This window comes from Calypte anna, chromosome 18, assembly GCF_003957555.1.
Source record: "Calypte anna isolate BGI_N300 chromosome 18, bCalAnn1_v1.p, whole genome shotgun sequence".
NCBI lineage: Eukaryota > Metazoa > Chordata > Aves > Apodiformes > Trochilidae > Calypte > Calypte anna.
Window position 1 is genome coordinate 9,406,626 of NC_044263.1, and position 17,499 is coordinate 9,424,124.

At 47.1% G+C, this 17,499-nt stretch overlaps 1 protein-coding gene across 1 annotated transcript in view; it reads left to right on the plus strand.

The window, feature by feature from the left end:
• The window catches only part of LOC103533898 (protoheme IX farnesyltransferase, mitochondrial), a 98,793-nt gene extending 85,689 nt beyond the window's left edge, over positions 1–13,104 (plus strand). The window contains exon 7 of the mRNA XM_030461689.1: positions 10,865–13,104. Within this exon, the coding sequence (XP_030317549.1) occupies positions 10,865–11,307 (443 nt within the window). The 3' untranslated portion in view covers positions 11,308–13,104. The remainder of the gene's footprint in view (positions 1–10,864) is intronic.
• Positions 13,105–17,499: the final 4,395 nt, after the last annotated feature.

Below are 17,499 nucleotides of genomic sequence, written 5' to 3' on the forward strand. Positions count from 1 at the left end.
GCCTTAACAGACATCATTAGAAGCTCTGTCTTGAGAATAAATAAAACTTAATTTAAAATAATAAATAATAAAATAATAAAAATAATAAATAATAAATTAAAAAATCCACCTGGACTTTGCCCAGAACACGATGATCTGAGCTGATGTGTAACCTGATGTTGTATTGTTTGTTCTGGGTAGCTAAAACTTGCTCCAGTCACCCCCCACTTGGTGCCTGAGACCAGGCAGCTCATTTAAGAGCAAGAGAAATATTTCTGAGCTGGTGCTGATCTTTGTCATGAAAAACACCAGGGGAGTCCCAGAAGTGGTGACCAGACTGTGTTATTTTAGTGCGTTTCAGTATTTAAAAAAAACCCAGTTCCCCCCAGAAATAAAAACCCACAAACACCTTTAAAAAGGAAGGAGAGAAATAGAAGGAAGGGATTGAATTGTGCACTCTGGTTTGTAATGCTAAAAGTTGTGCTTTTGGAAAGGAGAAGAGAGTTGAGGAACTGGCAGCATCAAACCCACTCAGAGTGTGGGACCTGCAGCCCCACAGCCCTGCTCTGCCCAGCCTACCCGCAGTTGGTGAACTCATTAATAATGTGTAATTAGCTTGGAGACTTCACCTAGTTCTCAGCAGAGGTGTGAAAATGCATTTGCACCTCGTTTAAAAAAAAAATAAAATAAAGGATTGATCATTTCACTGGGTAACAAAGAGGAATGTGAAGGGAGGGAGTTAGAAAACTAATGAGAAGGAAGGTTCTCACCACTTAACTGCAGGGTTTGGGAGTTTACATTTTCCTGTGCATTTTCTCTCCTTGTAATCTCACAGCAGCCACATTGTTGTACGTGTTGCTGGTTGTAGGGAAAGCAATATTTAAGTGTAGGCCTTTTGTTACCATGTCAGGGGGGTAACCAAGTGTTAGAGCTCCTGTGTGGCACCCCAGGGCCTGTGTCTGCAGGCTGCCAGGTCTGTAACATCCCTGGTGGGGTTCAGAGCTGCTCTTGCTTGTTTGAGAGAGTTAAAGATTGTAAAAAGTGTCTTAGATGGAGCAGAGTTGTTTTAATTTGTTTTTTATTATTTATAACTTGAATGAAGAGGTTAATATCTTGACAATTTCTTGCCCCTTGGGTAAGATAAAATCTGGTACTCTTCTGTTTCCCAGTGATGCAAATGCTTACTTTTATTTCCTATGTTCTACATCTTTTGCCAGAGCTTAGAGTGATGCTTGCTTCCATTTCTGCCCCTGCTAGGTAACTTTAAGGATTAAGTCTGATTGGAAATCCTGGATTTTGTGCCAGTGTAATTTAGGGAAAACCTCCCATTTCAAAAGAGGAAGATATCCACATCATCCCAGAGATAAGGTTTTCTTTGTTGTGGGTTTGTTGGTTTTTTTTTTAATGGCAGCTGTTTGAAACTGATGAAAGATGGGGAATGTTAACATTTCCTCACTGGGGGAGCCCAGCACAGGTGAGATGGTCAAAGATGTGTGATAAATGCAATTTATCACATGGATATCACTATCACATATCTGCTGTGTTTATGCAGAACTTAACTGCCAGCCTGTGATTTGCAGTAACACCTTTGGCTTCCTTGCAAGCAGATTTCATGCTCCTTTGTGGTACTATTGATTTCCCAAAGAGATTTGAGGGGTTTTTTTAGTAAATCTAAAAGCCCCTCCAATTATTTCTCCTGATTGTGCAAAGGAAAGACTAACAAGAAAATAATGAAATTCACTTAAAGCCCTAAGTGATAGTTTAAAGACAGGAAAAAGAGGCAAAGCTGGCAGAGTGTCCTGTGCTGGATGCACATGCAGGAAGCTGCTGGCTGTGCCCTGCTGCTGCTGAGCCTCTCCTCAGACCTCTTTAGGAAGGAGCAGAGCTGTTTATTTTGGCATGTGAGAGGCTCAACATCTATATGCTTTAAATTACTCTTGTGTTGCTGGTCTTTCTCCCCAGACTAACTCCCCAGCTCGCTTGCTAGAAACGTTTGCTGCCAATTGAAACTTATTATTTCTGGTTAGCAGAAGAACTGAAGCTGGGAGACTCCATTTCCAAGGGCCCAGATTTTGCCTCACACATTTTGCATTTATTTCTTCCCTTGCCCATCATCCCATGCCTGTGCTCCCAAGGCTTGATCCCAGCCAGAGAGCTGTGTCCAGATCCTGGAGCAGAGCAATCCAGCACCAAAGCCTTCCTAGAAACCACCCAGCTAGATGGAAGTGACAAGCAGGGGTCCTCAGCATAATGTGCTTATCAGTTAAGGGGATTTATTCTGAGTAGGTGGCAGTGGCATAGCAGATAAGAGCCCTGACAGTATAGCAGACATTACAGACCCATGGTGGCCTGGAGCCATAGGTATTACAGCACCAAAGAATGTTTATCTCAAGAGACTATTTAGTTTATCTCAGATGCTCCACTTCTGGTCTGTTTTCCTGAAAGACATCTTGTACTGATTTTCATTCATTTTCCAAAATTTAAATAATTCCTGGGGCTATGGAATTTATAGACTTGAGTATCAATTGTAATCATGTGGAGGCTGATTTTTAAATTGCCTTTACTTTGTAATTCAAATTCTGTTGTATGGTAGACATTAATTATGTCAGCGAACATCTATTTACAAATGGGGATTAAAAACGGGCAGTTCTTATCAGCTAGTGACATTTGGCAGATGGATGGTTTCAGTAACAACAACAAAAAAAAGAGAATAGGGGAAAGGGGGGCTGTCCCCAACCTGTCAAAGGCTGGAGTCTCTCATACCTTCCTATAGCACTTGTCTGCCAGGAGGAGGGAAGCAAAACAACAGCTTAATTGCGTGCAAAATGAGCTGGGAGATCTTTTTGTCCCTTCTAGTGAAGCACTTTTAAGCTTTCCAAGCCCCTTGATGTGAGCAGGTCTGGAAGCCAGCCCAGCAGAGCAGGGCAGCTCCAGCATCCTGCCCCAGGAGCAGAGGCTCTGGCTATAAATCCCTCTGGTAAACTCAGGTTTTGGGGGGTTTGCTTCTCAGATGAAAGGCCACAGAATCCGTGGTTTGTTCCAGAGGAAACAGAGGTATTTGTGTCACCAACATATGAGAATTGGAAGCTGGGGCCCGGGGTGTGCACTGTGGGGGTAAAAACCAAGGCAGAGGGGCAGTGCTAGTGAGCAGCTGGTCTGAATTTAGGACAAAAGGCAGTGGGCTATTTTATTTCTGCCTGTCCATCTTCACAAGAGACAAAAGAAATGGCAGTAGCACTGCTGGGGCACCTGGGGGACTGACCCCACAAGCTGACGGGCAGTGTGCCCTTACCTGGCTCCCTGCCCCATGTGTGGCTGGTGGGGCCTTTTGCTTGTTTGAGAGAGTTGGAGATGATCCATAATCTCTGATTCTGGAGGTGATAACAAAGTGTCTTAGGATACCTTGTGTTAATTTGTCTTTGTTTTATTTATAAAATAAATAAAGAGGAGGGGCTGAGGCTGTGTATGACAGCCCCTGTGTGACACAGCACCCTCAGGAGAAGTATGTTTGGGAGGGGGTCTGCAGGAGGGACCCCCACCCTTGGGCTGTGTGGGATCCCCAGGGGGAGCCTGGAAGATGTGGCTGGCTCTGCAGGTTTGCAGTCCTCTGCTGAGGTTGGTCCTTTGGCCAAGACTTCCTGAACATCTTTGCACATCACAAACAGTCTATCCAGAGGCAGTGTGCTCATCTTACCCAACGGGCTCCTTTTAATGGCACATGTTGCAGGGGTTACCTGAGACCACTGATTTGTGGGTTTGGTGTTGTCCTCCACCCTGCTGTGCACTGGAAGTGTTTCCCTGTGAGGCTCTGGGCTGTGAGAAGCTGTTGTGTGGCAAACAAGAAGCGTTCACTCCTGTGTGTAGCCACATGCACACAGCATCTCACTGCACAGAGAGGACCTGAGGACATCTGCTTTCAGAGAATCAGCCAAGTTGGAAAGGACCTCTGAGGTCAGCAAGTCCAACCCTTGACCCACTTCCTTTCCTCCTGTTAAAGGCCACGAACACTCCCTCGAGGTGAAAAACCCCACTGTCAACTTCATTTCCCATTCCTGGGGGACACCAAGGATCCTCCTTTTGTTTTGCAGACAATCCCTACACACAGCCAGCATCCCCTGCCCTTTATGTGCTGGAGCAGAGAAGTCTATCACAGCTCTGAGACACTCCTGTTCCACAAGCCCTTTTGTGCCATCCTTCAAAAGAAACAGCTATTGAAACCCATGACCATGAAGCTTTTGAGTTTTCCAGTATTTTCCTCCTAGCCCTTCGTTTACATGACCTTGCAGGGACACAATTAGGGCTGTGCATGCCCACACTGACAGCCAGGACCATTGTTTGCAGCCCAGAGACCTTGTGCAGAGCTTTAGAAACATTACTTTTCCCTTTTTTCCATCTCAAGGCTGCTGAGCTGCTCACGTGGCATTCGATTCAAGCAGCAGCATCTGCTTTTTGTTTTCCAGTGGAACCACCAACCCTTGTCTTGCTGTGGTGCTAACGTAGGAAATGCCACAGCAGGAAAGTAGTGGGGAATTGCATCAGTTTGGTCATTCCCAAGTTTCTCTGAGTTTGAGAAGGCTTTGTGATCACAAATTGAGATGCAGATTTTGGTAAGAGCTAACCCTCTTTCTACTCCCAAGGACTATGGGAAATATTAAATAATAGGTACCTTTTTTCCTCAGCAGTGATTATACCAGGGCAGTATCCTGAACACTTGTAATTGGAGGCCAGTTGTTTTGTTTTACCCTAATAGTCATTTTCCATCACTGAAACAAGCTGAAGGGAAGATAGTAATGATTGGACCTTCTGAATCTCCTTCCCAAACAGAAAGTGCCACCACCAGTTTAATAAACCAGCCTTTAAGTGCCAAGACACCAAAGCTGTGTTATGGACAGAGCTCTTCAAACCACTCTGAAAGCTGCAGCAACTCCACCAGATAATCTTGGGGTCTTTGATTTGACATTGAATCCACAGCAGGCAACACAGCTTGGATGAGACTTCAGAATCTTTCTTTACCCCCATAATTGCTGTGTAGTTGAAAATCTTAAAGGAGTGCTACTGTGTTAAACCTGTGAATGAGCAGAAAAGATAGAAAAGGGAAGCTTTGGGGATGTAGCCAGTGTGTTTCCTGCAAGCACAATACCCTGTCAAAATCATGCAGGACCACAGGGAAGAGTTCTGGCCTGGTTAGGTTAAATTTCCTGTGGCAAAGGTGAAAAATATGGTCTGAGACAGCACGGTTGCTTGCAAGCAGGTGGATCCAGCTGGCCCAAGTCAAGTCTCTGAGCTCTAATCTGCCTTGTCTGGATTAAAGAGGAGTAATTTGTTCAACATCTTTGCAGGGAGGAGAGCCAGTTGTGTGCTATCAAGTAAAACGGTGTGTGGTTGTTTCCTGCCTATGATCCATTCAAAGGCTGAGCTTAGACTACCAAAGCCTCCCCCCCCTGACAGCAGCCAAACTCATACCAGTTTCCTAGAGACAAAAGGCTGGTGCTTTCCTCTAATAAGTCAGGGAGCTACCAAGGTCTGGAAATAATTTAAAAATTCCTTCACATTATTCAAGGCAGAAGAATTACTAAAATTGTTCTTTAAGCAAAACAGCATTCTTAGGTTGCCAAGGCAGTAAACACCAGCTTTGGGAAATGCAGTAAGATTTCAACATCTGTTTTGGAGCTGATATTTTAACCATTCTGTGTTTATTTTAATGCCTGGTTGGCCACTTCCCAGTCAGACATACGCAGCACCAAAGGAAAGACAGAAGGAGCAATCTGTTCTTGAACTGATGCTACAGATCAGCTCCCCTTTCATTATTTTTTTTTCTTTTATTGATTAGGTAAATAGGTGTTTGTCCTGTCTAGAGCTTAAAAGTGATACCAGAGATTTTGCAGAACACTCTGTGGAGGGAAGGCCCTTGTGTGTTGTCTGTAAAGAACAATGAAGGATAAGAAGAAAGAGGAAAGCTGTTCATCTCCAATGTCATTTTAGGAACATGATGTTAATACTCTGTAGATAACCTTGACCATGTTTGCCTCAAGTTGTGCAGAACAGACCCATGTTCATCTGCCTGTGCTGGTCCTGCTCCAGAGCTGGGGCTCCCACTGACACATGCTGTGCTCCAGCCTGGGCCCTCTTGGAGCTCAAGTCCTTTTCTGCTCTCAAAGAAATCACCTTCAAAAAAATTTTTTTGAGCTTTTCAATTGGATCATCCCAAACTATTGTTCCTTGTTTAAGGCAGACAGCTGAAATAATTCAGCTGCAGGTGAAATCATTGCTACTGTTCCATGTGCCATGTTTGAAGCTCTTTGATGATGAAAGGTATCACCAGCACAAAGCATCTTTCAAATCACTGCTTAGGAGGGTGGCATCCTCAGCATGAGGCAATCACGCAGAATCCCAACATTACTTCTGCCCTTTAGTGGATGAAGAAAATAGGTTTGCAGTTCTCAGGCTGCTTTATGTGAATGAAACAGTTTGCTCAGAAGGATGCTACCAGCAGGCTTTCTGTGGCACTGCTAGCTCAGCAGCTGGAGGTGCCCACTCTTTCTTGAGTAGCTGCTGCATTGCTGGGAGCAGACTCTGAGTCCTTTGCAGGACATGAGCAGTTTGGGGAACACACACTGGGGACCTGAGCTCTTTGTCCCTGATCCCAGCCCAAGCCCAGGATGCTCAGGACAAGAAGCTGTTGCTACTTGATTGCTCTGCTCTCCTCTGCACACATGATCCAGGCAGCAGAGCTCACACCCCACACAGGGCATCACTCCATAAAACATCTTCCAGTTTCCTGCTCTCAGATGCATTTCTTAGCAGAGAGCCCAAGCACTCAGCAGGCTCAGGTGGTGACATTGCTCCCTCACCAGAGCTTTGGACCACCCAGCAAATTGAAGTTACTCTAAATTGCTTTAAAAGGAATAAAGTATGACATTTTGATCAAAGTTCAGAGTTATCCCGTGGCCTTCTTGACACCATGAAGAGCATCACTTCAGAGGGGGATGCTTCTTGCTCTTTTAATTCTGAAAGTTGGACTGTCAGCCACTGTGGTTTGCAAGCCCAGAATCATTGGTTGCCCTGTCTCATCTCACAAATATTTCCAAGTCTTACCCAAATTTGTTGAGCCTTAAAACATCTTGCCAAGCAGTTTTCAAATGACTGTGGAATTTAATGTCCTGTTTGTTTTAGGAAAAGTACAGTTTAAAAAGCTTCAGTATTTTAATAGATAAAAATATATTTACAGAAAGAAAGAAGCATTTTTTACCTTCTTTAACTCCAGCTGACATTTTGACTTTATCTTAGATATTAAAATAAAATAAAAATCTCAGCCTCTTGTTTATTAAAAAGAAGATACATGATTTCTATTTAAATACTTCTGAAAGAATTTTAGAAAAGAATAGCTTAACCTTAAAATCCATTATGAATGGTAAAACCTGTTATTTAACTCTGTGAGTGCTGTAGGATTTACCTGGTTCTCTGCAGTCATGGAACTTTTCAGGTTATTTCAGACATCACAAAGTGAATTAACGACAGGAACACAACATGAAAACATTTTATACCCATTCTGCACGCAGGAGTGAAAGAGTCCTGGAGACCTGGGTCCTGTTTGCCTAAATAAACTTCACTTTTGCCTTAAAACGGAGCAGAACTCATCTGCCAAGTTACCAGGATTTGTGAGTGTCTGCTCACTGCTGTTCCAAGCTCTCACACTTGGAGAAGTGAAGAGTTTGGAAGTGGTCAGAAATGGGCTAAACTTGTTAAAATTTTCACCAAAAAAGTCCAGAGAGTTTTAGGATCTCCAGGAGCCAGGTGCTTGTGGCACTGCAGTTTATAAAGACTTGCAGAAAGGCTGAGAGCTCTAACACAAAATCCCACTCAGGTCTGCCCGGGCTGAGGTTTCCCACGTGCTGTGGAGAACCCGGAGTGAGGTTTGGGGGGGTCTCTGGGTGCTCTCTGGCTCCCACTCCCCAGGCACCCCCTTGGCTTTTGCAAACTCCCTGCCAGCCCCACCTGCTATGGCTGCAAAGGGCCTTGTCTGAGCTTCCCTGGATTAGAAACTCCACAGAAAAAAAGGAGATTTGCATTGATTAAACTGAGTTCCCAAACTGCTGGGAGCTGCAGAGCAGCAGCAGAGCAGACTGCAGGATTTTTGCCCCATTCTCCAGCGTTCCTCTCGCTGCAAGATTGCTGAAAAACACTGCTGACCTAATTATGACATAGTTACCATTCATCTAGTAATTAATGAGTGTTACAGGCTCTGCTCAGGGCTTGACAGGATTCCTACTGTGGGCTCATTTGATTCTAAATCTTGCTGTACAGTGCTCTGTGCTGTGCAGGGCATGGGTCTGACAAAAATCTCTTGCCAACCCGAGGGGCTGGGGGCTTGCAGGATGTCTGAGGCACGTGGGAAACTAACAAAAAGATGGGGTCAGTTCAAATCCTTGTAATGGCCTATTAAATTGTTTTACTGCTCAGCTTCTCTGTAAAATATCAATTATCTCAATGGCTGTAATGTAATCAAAGTAATGAAATTCCAAAGGCTTGCGTGTAAAAACCAGAGCTTTGTAAATAGGAACCCAGCCCCAAGTAGTTTAGTTGGTCTGGTTGTGTTTAAAAGTTTCTCCAGAAGACTTTGGTCTTTTTTTTTTTTTTTTTTAATGGTATTATAGTTAGAGAACTGTTGAACTGTTGAACAGTTAGAGAACTGTTTTTGTGTGTTTGAGGTTTAGGCTGTGTTTTGAGCTTGGCTGCACACAGTATTTGAACAATTGAATAAGCAAAGGCCACGTTACAGCTGGGATGCAGCACATGGCAGATGAAAAGCTGGCTGGTCCTCTGGCCCCGGATCCAAGTGCTTCAGTTTCCTCAGCTGATGGGTAATTGTAGCTTACCTTTCCCTAAGTTATAAAAAAATGACAAGCTAATGTCTCTAAAGTGCTTCAGAGGTGAAACTTGAAGAATATTCCTCTCTTAGGTTTATCAAATTCAGTGTCTTGCCTCCGGTTATGTGTTTTACAAGAAGAGGAAGAAGCTAAAAAATGACATATTGCAAGAAGGGTTTCCCCATCATTTCTCCTGGTGCAGGGAGTACTGCTCCTTGATTAAATGTTATTTCAGCTACTCCAGTACAGCTACTCCCTTAGGTTTCAGCAGAACTGAATCAAATACTATTTTGTCAGGGCCAGAATTACTTCTGTTGCCATGATTTTCTGAAATGAATGGTAACTTCGGGGTGCACTATTTTGAACCATCCTAAAAGTTTCCCACGTAGAGAAGGTGCCAAGCAATCCCCATCCTGAAAGCTGACTTTAGTAGGATCAAGTGGCAGGATTTGAAGAAGTTCTGGGAATCACCCAGAATTTATAGCAGGCAATGTTGTTCTGAAAGCTGCATGCCCAGTTTATGAGCATCTTTCTGCTTCCTTAATGTAGTGATCTTTCTGAGGCATGCACTCACCTAATGGAGTATTTGTTACTCATTTTAGAGCACAGTGAAACAGATCTTTTATACTGCTACTGGATCTTACAAGTGTCTGGAAACCTGTCATAAGTCTAATGGGCTGTTCCTTCACTGGGTAATGAGGTATGGGGAAAAAATGCTCCTCTACAAACTTAGATTATTCTTACTTGCAGGACTTCCCCAGTGTGTGGTGTGCTGCTTAAGAGCAGTAGACATGCAGAGCCCTGAGGAACACACAGCCAGAAGAGGTAGAGAGGAGACACCCAGGGGATGGAGACTTGGTCTTTGTTAGAGCCCTAGCAGTGGCTGAGGAAGAAGTGAGAGCTTGGGAAAGAATTGAAATACATTAATTAACCCATGTGGTGTTAAGTGTTGCTCTTTCTGGTTCAGCCAAGCCACTGAGCAAATGATAGACCCATGGGTCAAACCAAAGTTGTTTCCTTAGAGAATGGGCTCATGGAAAAAGGGAGATGCAAGGAAAGTGTTAACACCAGAGCAGAGTGTTTGGGAGCTGGGGAAACAAAAGGAAAATCCAGGAATGCTCATAATGTGCAGCAGCCTTGGGGGATTTTTTGTGTGTTCAGACAACATTAGTGAAGGGAGTTTATCTGAGGGCCTCCTTGAAGCTGAAATCAGGATGTAAGCTGCTTCTGTCTCGATAAGCCCTGTGCTGTGTCCTGAGGATAACTGTGAAAAATGTGGTGCTTCCACAGCTCCTCCTTAAATCTAGAAGTAACTAATTGGTGTGAGCAGAGTTACTTGATCAAACTGCTTAGAAATTCCTACACTTGGTTGGAAGGAATAGAAAGTTCATCTTCTCTCACCTCATTAGCAGCTTGTGGCAGTTCTGCCACCTGCCCCTGATCCTGTCCCCTGAGCATGATGGGCAAGCAGAAAACTCAGCCATGCTCCAGGCTGCCAGGGTGTTGGTATTTTCCTGCTTTATCCTCTTTTTGTGCTGGCCCTGAGCAGGGCTCCCTGTTTCAGGACAATGTGACACTGCTCACCAGTTGGTTTTTTCCTTCTCTGGATGCACCAACTTGGCAGCCTGGGAATGGAAGCTAGAGGCTCCTAGGAAAAAAAAATCTCTTGCTTAGCTTTGCTTCATTTCCATCAATCTCCCCCCAGGTAGAGACTGAACTGGTGCAGAAACCAATTAGCGATGGTTCATTAGGAGGAAGTGCCGGCTTGAAATGCTTTTTGAATTAAATGCTCCAAAACCCGAAGAACCACCGTGGGGAATGCCCTGAAAAGCAGAGCATGCCTTATCTTTGGAAGCATGCCTTATCTTCCAGAGCATGCCTTGTCTTACACAACGTGCCCTGTCTGCTGCACAGCACCTTCTGGTTGGTTCCGCAGACGCAGCCCTGGCCCGGCGAGCTCTTTCCTCGGTTGCTGCAGTGCCCCTCTAACCCCCCTGCCCTTCCCTCTCTCCCTGCAGGTGCATTGCTGTTGGGAGGAATCCTTTACTCCTGGCAGTTCCCTCACTTCAACGCCCTGAGCTGGGGGCTGAGGGAGGATTACTCCCGGGGAGGCTACCGCATGATGTCCGTCACCCACCCGGGGCTGTGCCGCCGCGTGGCCCTGCGGCACTGCCTGGCCTTGCTGGGGCTCTCGGCGCTCGCTCCCCTGCTGGAGGTCACCACTTGGACTTTCCCCGTCGTCTCTCTCCCCATCAACCTCTACATCTCCTACCTGGCCTTTCGGTTCTACAGGGAGGCGGATCGCAGCAGCTCCAGGAAGCTCTTCTTCTGCAGCCTCTGGCATCTGCCCCTGCTGCTGCTCGTCATGTTCACCTGCAAGAAACCCTTCCTCCAGAAGGAGGAGGCTGGAGAGCTGCTGGGGGGGAGCCACGGAAGGGGGGTGGGAATTGGGTTGCCTTAAGTGTCAGCTGCTTGTCCTCCTGGTGACACCCCAGGTGTGGTTTTAGGAACTGCAAGGGGGAAGCCTGCGGGGATCTCTTGGAAGGAATCATTTGTGCCTAGCGACCACTTCATGCGATGATTTTCTGTTTTCTTCTGCAAGGGACTAGAGCTTAAAGCCTTCCTGGGCCTCACGCCTGTTCACTCAGCACGGATCCCCATCCAGCCCGTGCCAGAAGCACATCACTTCGGGATGGCCTTCCAAAGTCTCCCTGAGTCGTGTGGTCTCTCACCTCCTGGGTAGGTTTTGAGTTAGGAGTCACAAGCGCACACTCGCTGACCGCCAGCACCGGCAGCCTCGGTCAGGAAGCGACAGATGAATGATTTATCAGCCCTGCTCCCCAAGCATCCCTTCCAAATTAAGCTTTGAGGCACAGGGTGGGTTGGGTGAACTCTTCTTGTCTCGATTCTTGCCCCTACTCTGATGTTTCACAGGAGCCTTCAGTTTCTGAGGCTTGTTTTTCAGTCGGTTACTTTTCCCCCTCACCTCTGTAGATTTTTAGTTTTCATACAACTGGCACAATGCTAAAGGAGTCAAGCAAACTGCCTTTGAGCACACTGCACATCAGCACGGAAGCATAAACCAGCCCCCAGATGAGCAGCTCTTCTGTAGCATATACCCTGAACACACTGAGCCCTTCTGCTGTGCAGCCATCACGGGGGATTTCGGACTCTGTGGTTTCACACCAGTTTGAGCCCTCTGTGTCAGCCCCTCAGCTGGTAAAACCTGCTTCTACCTTTATGGCAGTGAAGCTTAGAAAAGGTACAGGAAGGGAGAAGCAGATCTGGTAGTTTGAAGGCTTTTCTATGCTCATGTGTTGTGTGTCAGCCTGTTCAGTCTCAGAGTCCTCAAAGGAGCTCTGGACTTGCAGCTGGAGTTTGCAGTGTATTTAATATCACACCATGGTGGCTCAGGAAGAAGGCCTCGGGTCTGAGGTGTGTAATAGATGAGAAAATGGAAAAGGAAAGAAGTTTGGGATTTTTATCTAATACTGTAATGTTCAAATTGCTGATGCAGCCAGTGTCTCTCAAAAGGAACTACTGTGGATGGTCCCACTAGGAAAACACATTCTCTTTGTTAACTGATGCACTGAAGAACATTTCTAGCCACAATCTAAGGTGCTTGTGATCCCACTATGGAGCTGTGGCTGACCCTAAGCCTCCCTCGGGCTGGCTGTGTCCCTCAGGGAAGCTTCCAGCCACAGCAGCAGCCAGGATAGACAAAGACTTTGCTACAGCTTACTGGGGTAGTTAGTGCCTGTTAGGACTTGATGCGTTTTCACGCCAAGATTTCTTTCCCCTGTGGATAGGGACTGAGCAGCACGGTTGTGCATCAGTCCAAAGATACAGGAACACCTGGAATGGGAAGCACTGTCTCTAGTCTGATCCCAAATAAAGCCCTTCAGGAAATGTCACAAATCTGCCACCACGTGTGTATCACCCTGACATCAAATCCTCGCTGGCTGCTTTCACCATGCAGCCCCAGCTTCTGGTCTCAGTTACACTGGTGTAAATCAGGAGTGACATGGGTAACCTCTGCTCTCTGGGTGGAGGTGCTCACAGGAGCAGAACCATCTGTTCTACACAGTTGCAAGATTTCCTGACTTTCTCAGTGACAGGACTGAGTTCCCTCTCACTGTCTCTCTGGCAGAATCCGTTGTACTGTGGGCAACACTTTGTAGGAATGTCTGGAAATTGTGCAACTCCTGCATTTGTTTTAAATATGCATCCAGTCTTCTCTACAATAAAATAAAAGAACCCAACATGAATGCTGGAAATCTCTTTTGAACAATTCACTTATGATGGAAACCCTGGTCCAGTGCAGTTAATTGCAAAGGTATCTGATAAGTTTTGTGGCATTTCTCACAGCAGCAATATTGTTCTTGATCATTGCAAGAGCAAGGACAGCTTGTGAAATATGGTTTGATTGTACAAAAAGCACACTGAAACCAAGCTGGATTAGAGTGGGAAGGGTTTGTGCTAAACCACAAAATTTAGTCACCCTTTAGCTGGAAGAGGAACCTGAAAAGAGCAGCTGGCTCACAAGAACTCACAGCTTTTGCTCTCAGGGTCAGAAGGTGATGATGGAGCAGGAGGGTTCTGGTTTTCTCCTAAGTCATTTTAGAGCCAGGCTTCAGGATAGTGTGCAAGTAGGAGGTGCTGTCCTAAATCTCAGTTTCAGTTAAAGGTCCCAAGGAGATGCTTGTGATTCAGTTTTGAAGAGCAGTCATCACTATTTCTTCGGCCAAAATGTGCAACATAAATGGGTTTCAGGGCCAGACAGGAGCTTTATAATCATCACTGAGTGTCTGCAGAATGCAGGGCACTGAGTTGCACCAACATCTCCACACCCAGTTGGCCTAACCTGGAGAGAGAGCATGGTTTTTGAATGAGTGGATCTGGGATTTAAAGGTAAGAAATACCTTATTAAAAAAAAGAAATAAAAAAAAGCTTTGTTTGAAAGTGTTCTCTGCTGTGGTCCAAAATAACCACTTATCAGGTACAGAATCATCTACTGCTATTTTACTGCCTTTAAAATTTTTGCTGCTGTGTGTGCTTTGGAAATGGAAACATTGCCAATCTGAAATGTGAGTTACTGACAGGCACTACAGGAGGTGCTCTCAGGTGTCCTTTCCAGTATTTCTGGTGCCACTATGGAAATGAATGGAAGCACTGAGCTGCTGGCCCTCATCCCTGTGACCCTACGTGGAGGATTGGTATCAGCTGATAATGCTGCTGGAATTCTCTGGGGGAGGGAAAGGGATGGGTGGGGGTGTGGGGTGGCTTTGCTGGGACTTCACTCCTGCACCTCAGTCCTGGGCTGTGCACAGCTCCTGGAATCTGAAGTGGCAGCTCCCTATGGAAAACTGCAGGGTTTTTTTTTTCATCTCATTTGGAGAACTTGAAGGTGGGTGGTTTGTGGTCCTGGTTGCTCAGGGTCTCCCTAGAAGTTTGCCCTCCTGGAGAACACTTGCCACTTGTGTGGGAGTGAAAAAACCTCACAGCCATGTGGCTGCCCCATCCCTGGCAGTGTCCCAGCCCAGGTTGGATGGGGCTTGGAGCACCCTGGGCTGTGGGAGGTGTCCCTGACCATGGCAGGGGTGGCACTGGAGGAGCTTTAAGGTCCCTTCCAACCCAAACCAGTCTGAAATTCTGGGTCCCTCCAACCCCTGGGGCTGCTTGAGGGTCCCATCCAGGTGGTGCTGTCAGAGCTTGGCACCACCAGCAGCCAAAGCTCACAGGGAAATCAGGGAAGACAAAGCTGGGTTTGGTCTGTTTGGGCTTTAAACCTTTTGTGGACAAAACAAGAACCCTAAGGCTCAGGGGCTCTTCATTCTCTCCAGGTATTTTGCCTTGTCTGCTGAGTAAGCAGCCTGTGTTTTTACCAGTCCCTTCCCTCTGCACAGCCCTGGAAAGATGCTCCAGTCCCACCCCACGTCCCTTCTGTGCTTTCACCTGCAGCAAATCCCTCCCTGGTGGCACAGCCAGGGGAGCTGAGCTCCATCACAGCCAAGTTACCCCCAGGAACCCTCGGGTCCTGCATGAACCCAGGGGTGTAGCTGGGGGTGGCAGCTGTCCCAGCCAGCCAGGGCTCCGTGCTTTCTTCCAGCATGAAGGAGGAAACTCAACCCCTCCGCTCACAGCTCTTTCCCTTCTCCTTTCTCCCACTGGGTGTTTTTTGGTTTTTTTTTTCCTGGCTTCCTATATCAATCTCGGATATAATCTGCCCCAGCAGAGTAACACATTCACACTCTCCTGGCTCCAGCAGCTTTTCCACTCAGCCAGGCTGCAGCATTTCAGGGCTTACACAAAACACACACGTCCTTTTCAGTCCCAACGATCCCACGAGAGCAGGAATGGAAACAGAGTGATACTGTTAGAAATCATTATCATTACAGATAGAAAGCCTGTTGTCCTGCTTGCTCTCCAGAGGTGATTAGATATTCCCCTGTCCTTGGAAATACACGCTGGCTGCAGAACACTTTGCTTTTAAAACAAAAATACCAGCACTGTTTTCCTACCAAGCAGCTCTGCAGGAGTTGGTAATACTGGAGTCTCTGCTGCAGGCTGTCCCTGATGGCATTTCTAGACCTCATCTTTCTCAACCAGGCAAAAAGCCATCCCTGGCCAGGCTTCATGGGATGCAGGATGCCACCCATGCTGCTGGCATGGCCTTGGCTCATGTTTTCACCTCTTGGTGCTGCCATTTCTTCTCCCAGACACAGCAAAGCTCAGTCCTGCAGAGCAGGGCAGGTTCTCCAGAGGTGTGTGTCAATGGCAAGCCAGAACCTAATTCTGATGTTCATCATCTCCCAACCAGCACGGGGTAAATCTGGAGTCAAAGATGAGAACTGAGGTCAGAAATGTCAGTGGGGGTCCCTGTGACTTGCTGGGGTGATTCCAATGGATGGGTTTTAGTCCCATTGCTGAAATAAGAATCCTGCAGGCTTTTAGGGCTCCAACACAAGGTTTAGCAAGCCTTGGAGCTGTCTTCCAAACCCTCCTGTCAGCTGAGCCTGGAGTATCTCCTGACCACGAGACAGTTTCTGTGCTGCTGGATTGCCATGGTGTGAGTATAGGGCTCATGGCAGTCCCAGGGTGGCAAACTCTCCCTCACCCAAAGAAAAGCTCTGTTGAGCACAGTGTCCCAAAGCCGTTCAGATGCCATCAGAAGTAGATGTGTTTAAAAGAGCTGGCAGGGGCATCTCTCATCAGCTCTGCCTTGCACACTTTCTGTCACCTTTGCTGCTCTGGAACTGTTCACACTGAAGATTTTCCAGCCTGGGTCGGTGCCTGGGGCTGGGCTTTAGTTTCCAGTGTTTCAAAAAAGATGCAGTTCAACTGTTTCACAGAGCAGGGCTGGCAAAACAAGCTGTTTTCCCACAGTCTGGAGACATTTTTCCTACCACTCCTAACCAGTCCTGGCACCTCCAGGCCTTGGAACCAGAACTGATGATTTGGCAGCGGGCTCAGGCGGGTTCAGGTTGGTGCATTTACCCATTCTGGGAAGGGACTGCATGGTTCCCCGGGACCCTCAAGGATTTCTGCTCCCAAATCCTCACTTGTGCATTGCTGCTGACACCTCCAAGGAGATGCCCTGAGCAGGGTAGGCTCAGGCTGTACCAGGGAGCTGGTGGGGGCTGCTGCCATCGTTCTTGTGCTGTAGGGGAGCACAGGGACCAAAAAGAGGTGGTGCCTCCCTCCTCAGAGTTGGAGAAGTTGTGCTAGATTCATTCCTGTATTGTCCTTTCTCTAGGAGCTTCAGCCCTGCCTCTCGAGCCCAGCAGTGGGATGCCCCAGGGGGAAGTGTCCCAGATGCCTCAGGGACTGTGGCACTTTGGTGGCTGAGGTTTTTTCCCCTGGTTTTGCTGTCCAAGGTACAAAATAAATCACTGGTACCCATCTCAGCTGCAGCTGTAGCTGGGCTGTCTGCTCCTAACACAGAAACACCACGTGGGGACTTGTCCTGAGTGACTGGAAACAGAAAGGCTCTGATCTCCCAGCCTGACCAAACTGTCCCTGCCTGGGACCAGCAGGGAGATCTTGCCCATCTCCCTCCTCCAAAAAGCAGGAAGGGGGCAGTGGGGAAAGGGGCAGAGACCAGAGGGTGATGCCAGGGGAGGACAGAGCTTCCAGCTGAGCTCCACCTTCACCCCTGGCATCCCAGTTTGGGGGAATTGGCTGTCCAGGAGCAGCTGATGCTCCTTCACAAAGCAGTGGCTGGCACGGGGACTCACCTCTTGTTTAGTGAGCTATGAGAAAGATGAAGATTTGTGCTGCTGGGAAAGGCTGGGTGATGTTTGGGATTATTTATTATTGGGTTGGTTTGTTGTTTTTTTTTTGGCTGAGAAGAAGAGGCACTGTATCAAATTAGACTCGAAGCAGAGATGCAAACGAGGTGATTAAGGCATTTCCTCCCTGCTTCCAGGGGAGCTGCTGGATGGCATCCAAACTGGGGAAGGAACAGCCTGAGTTTATCAGCTGAACTCAGAGCTTTGGGCCAACCCTCACACCACAGAGCAGCCCAAGGGCTGAGGGACCCATGTGCTGCCCCTTGGCCTGCCCTGCACCCAGCTGCTCCTAGCAGGCACAGATGTAGCAGGAAGGAGCCTTTCTTGCTCCTGAGGCTCAATGAGCTGATGACCTCTTCCTT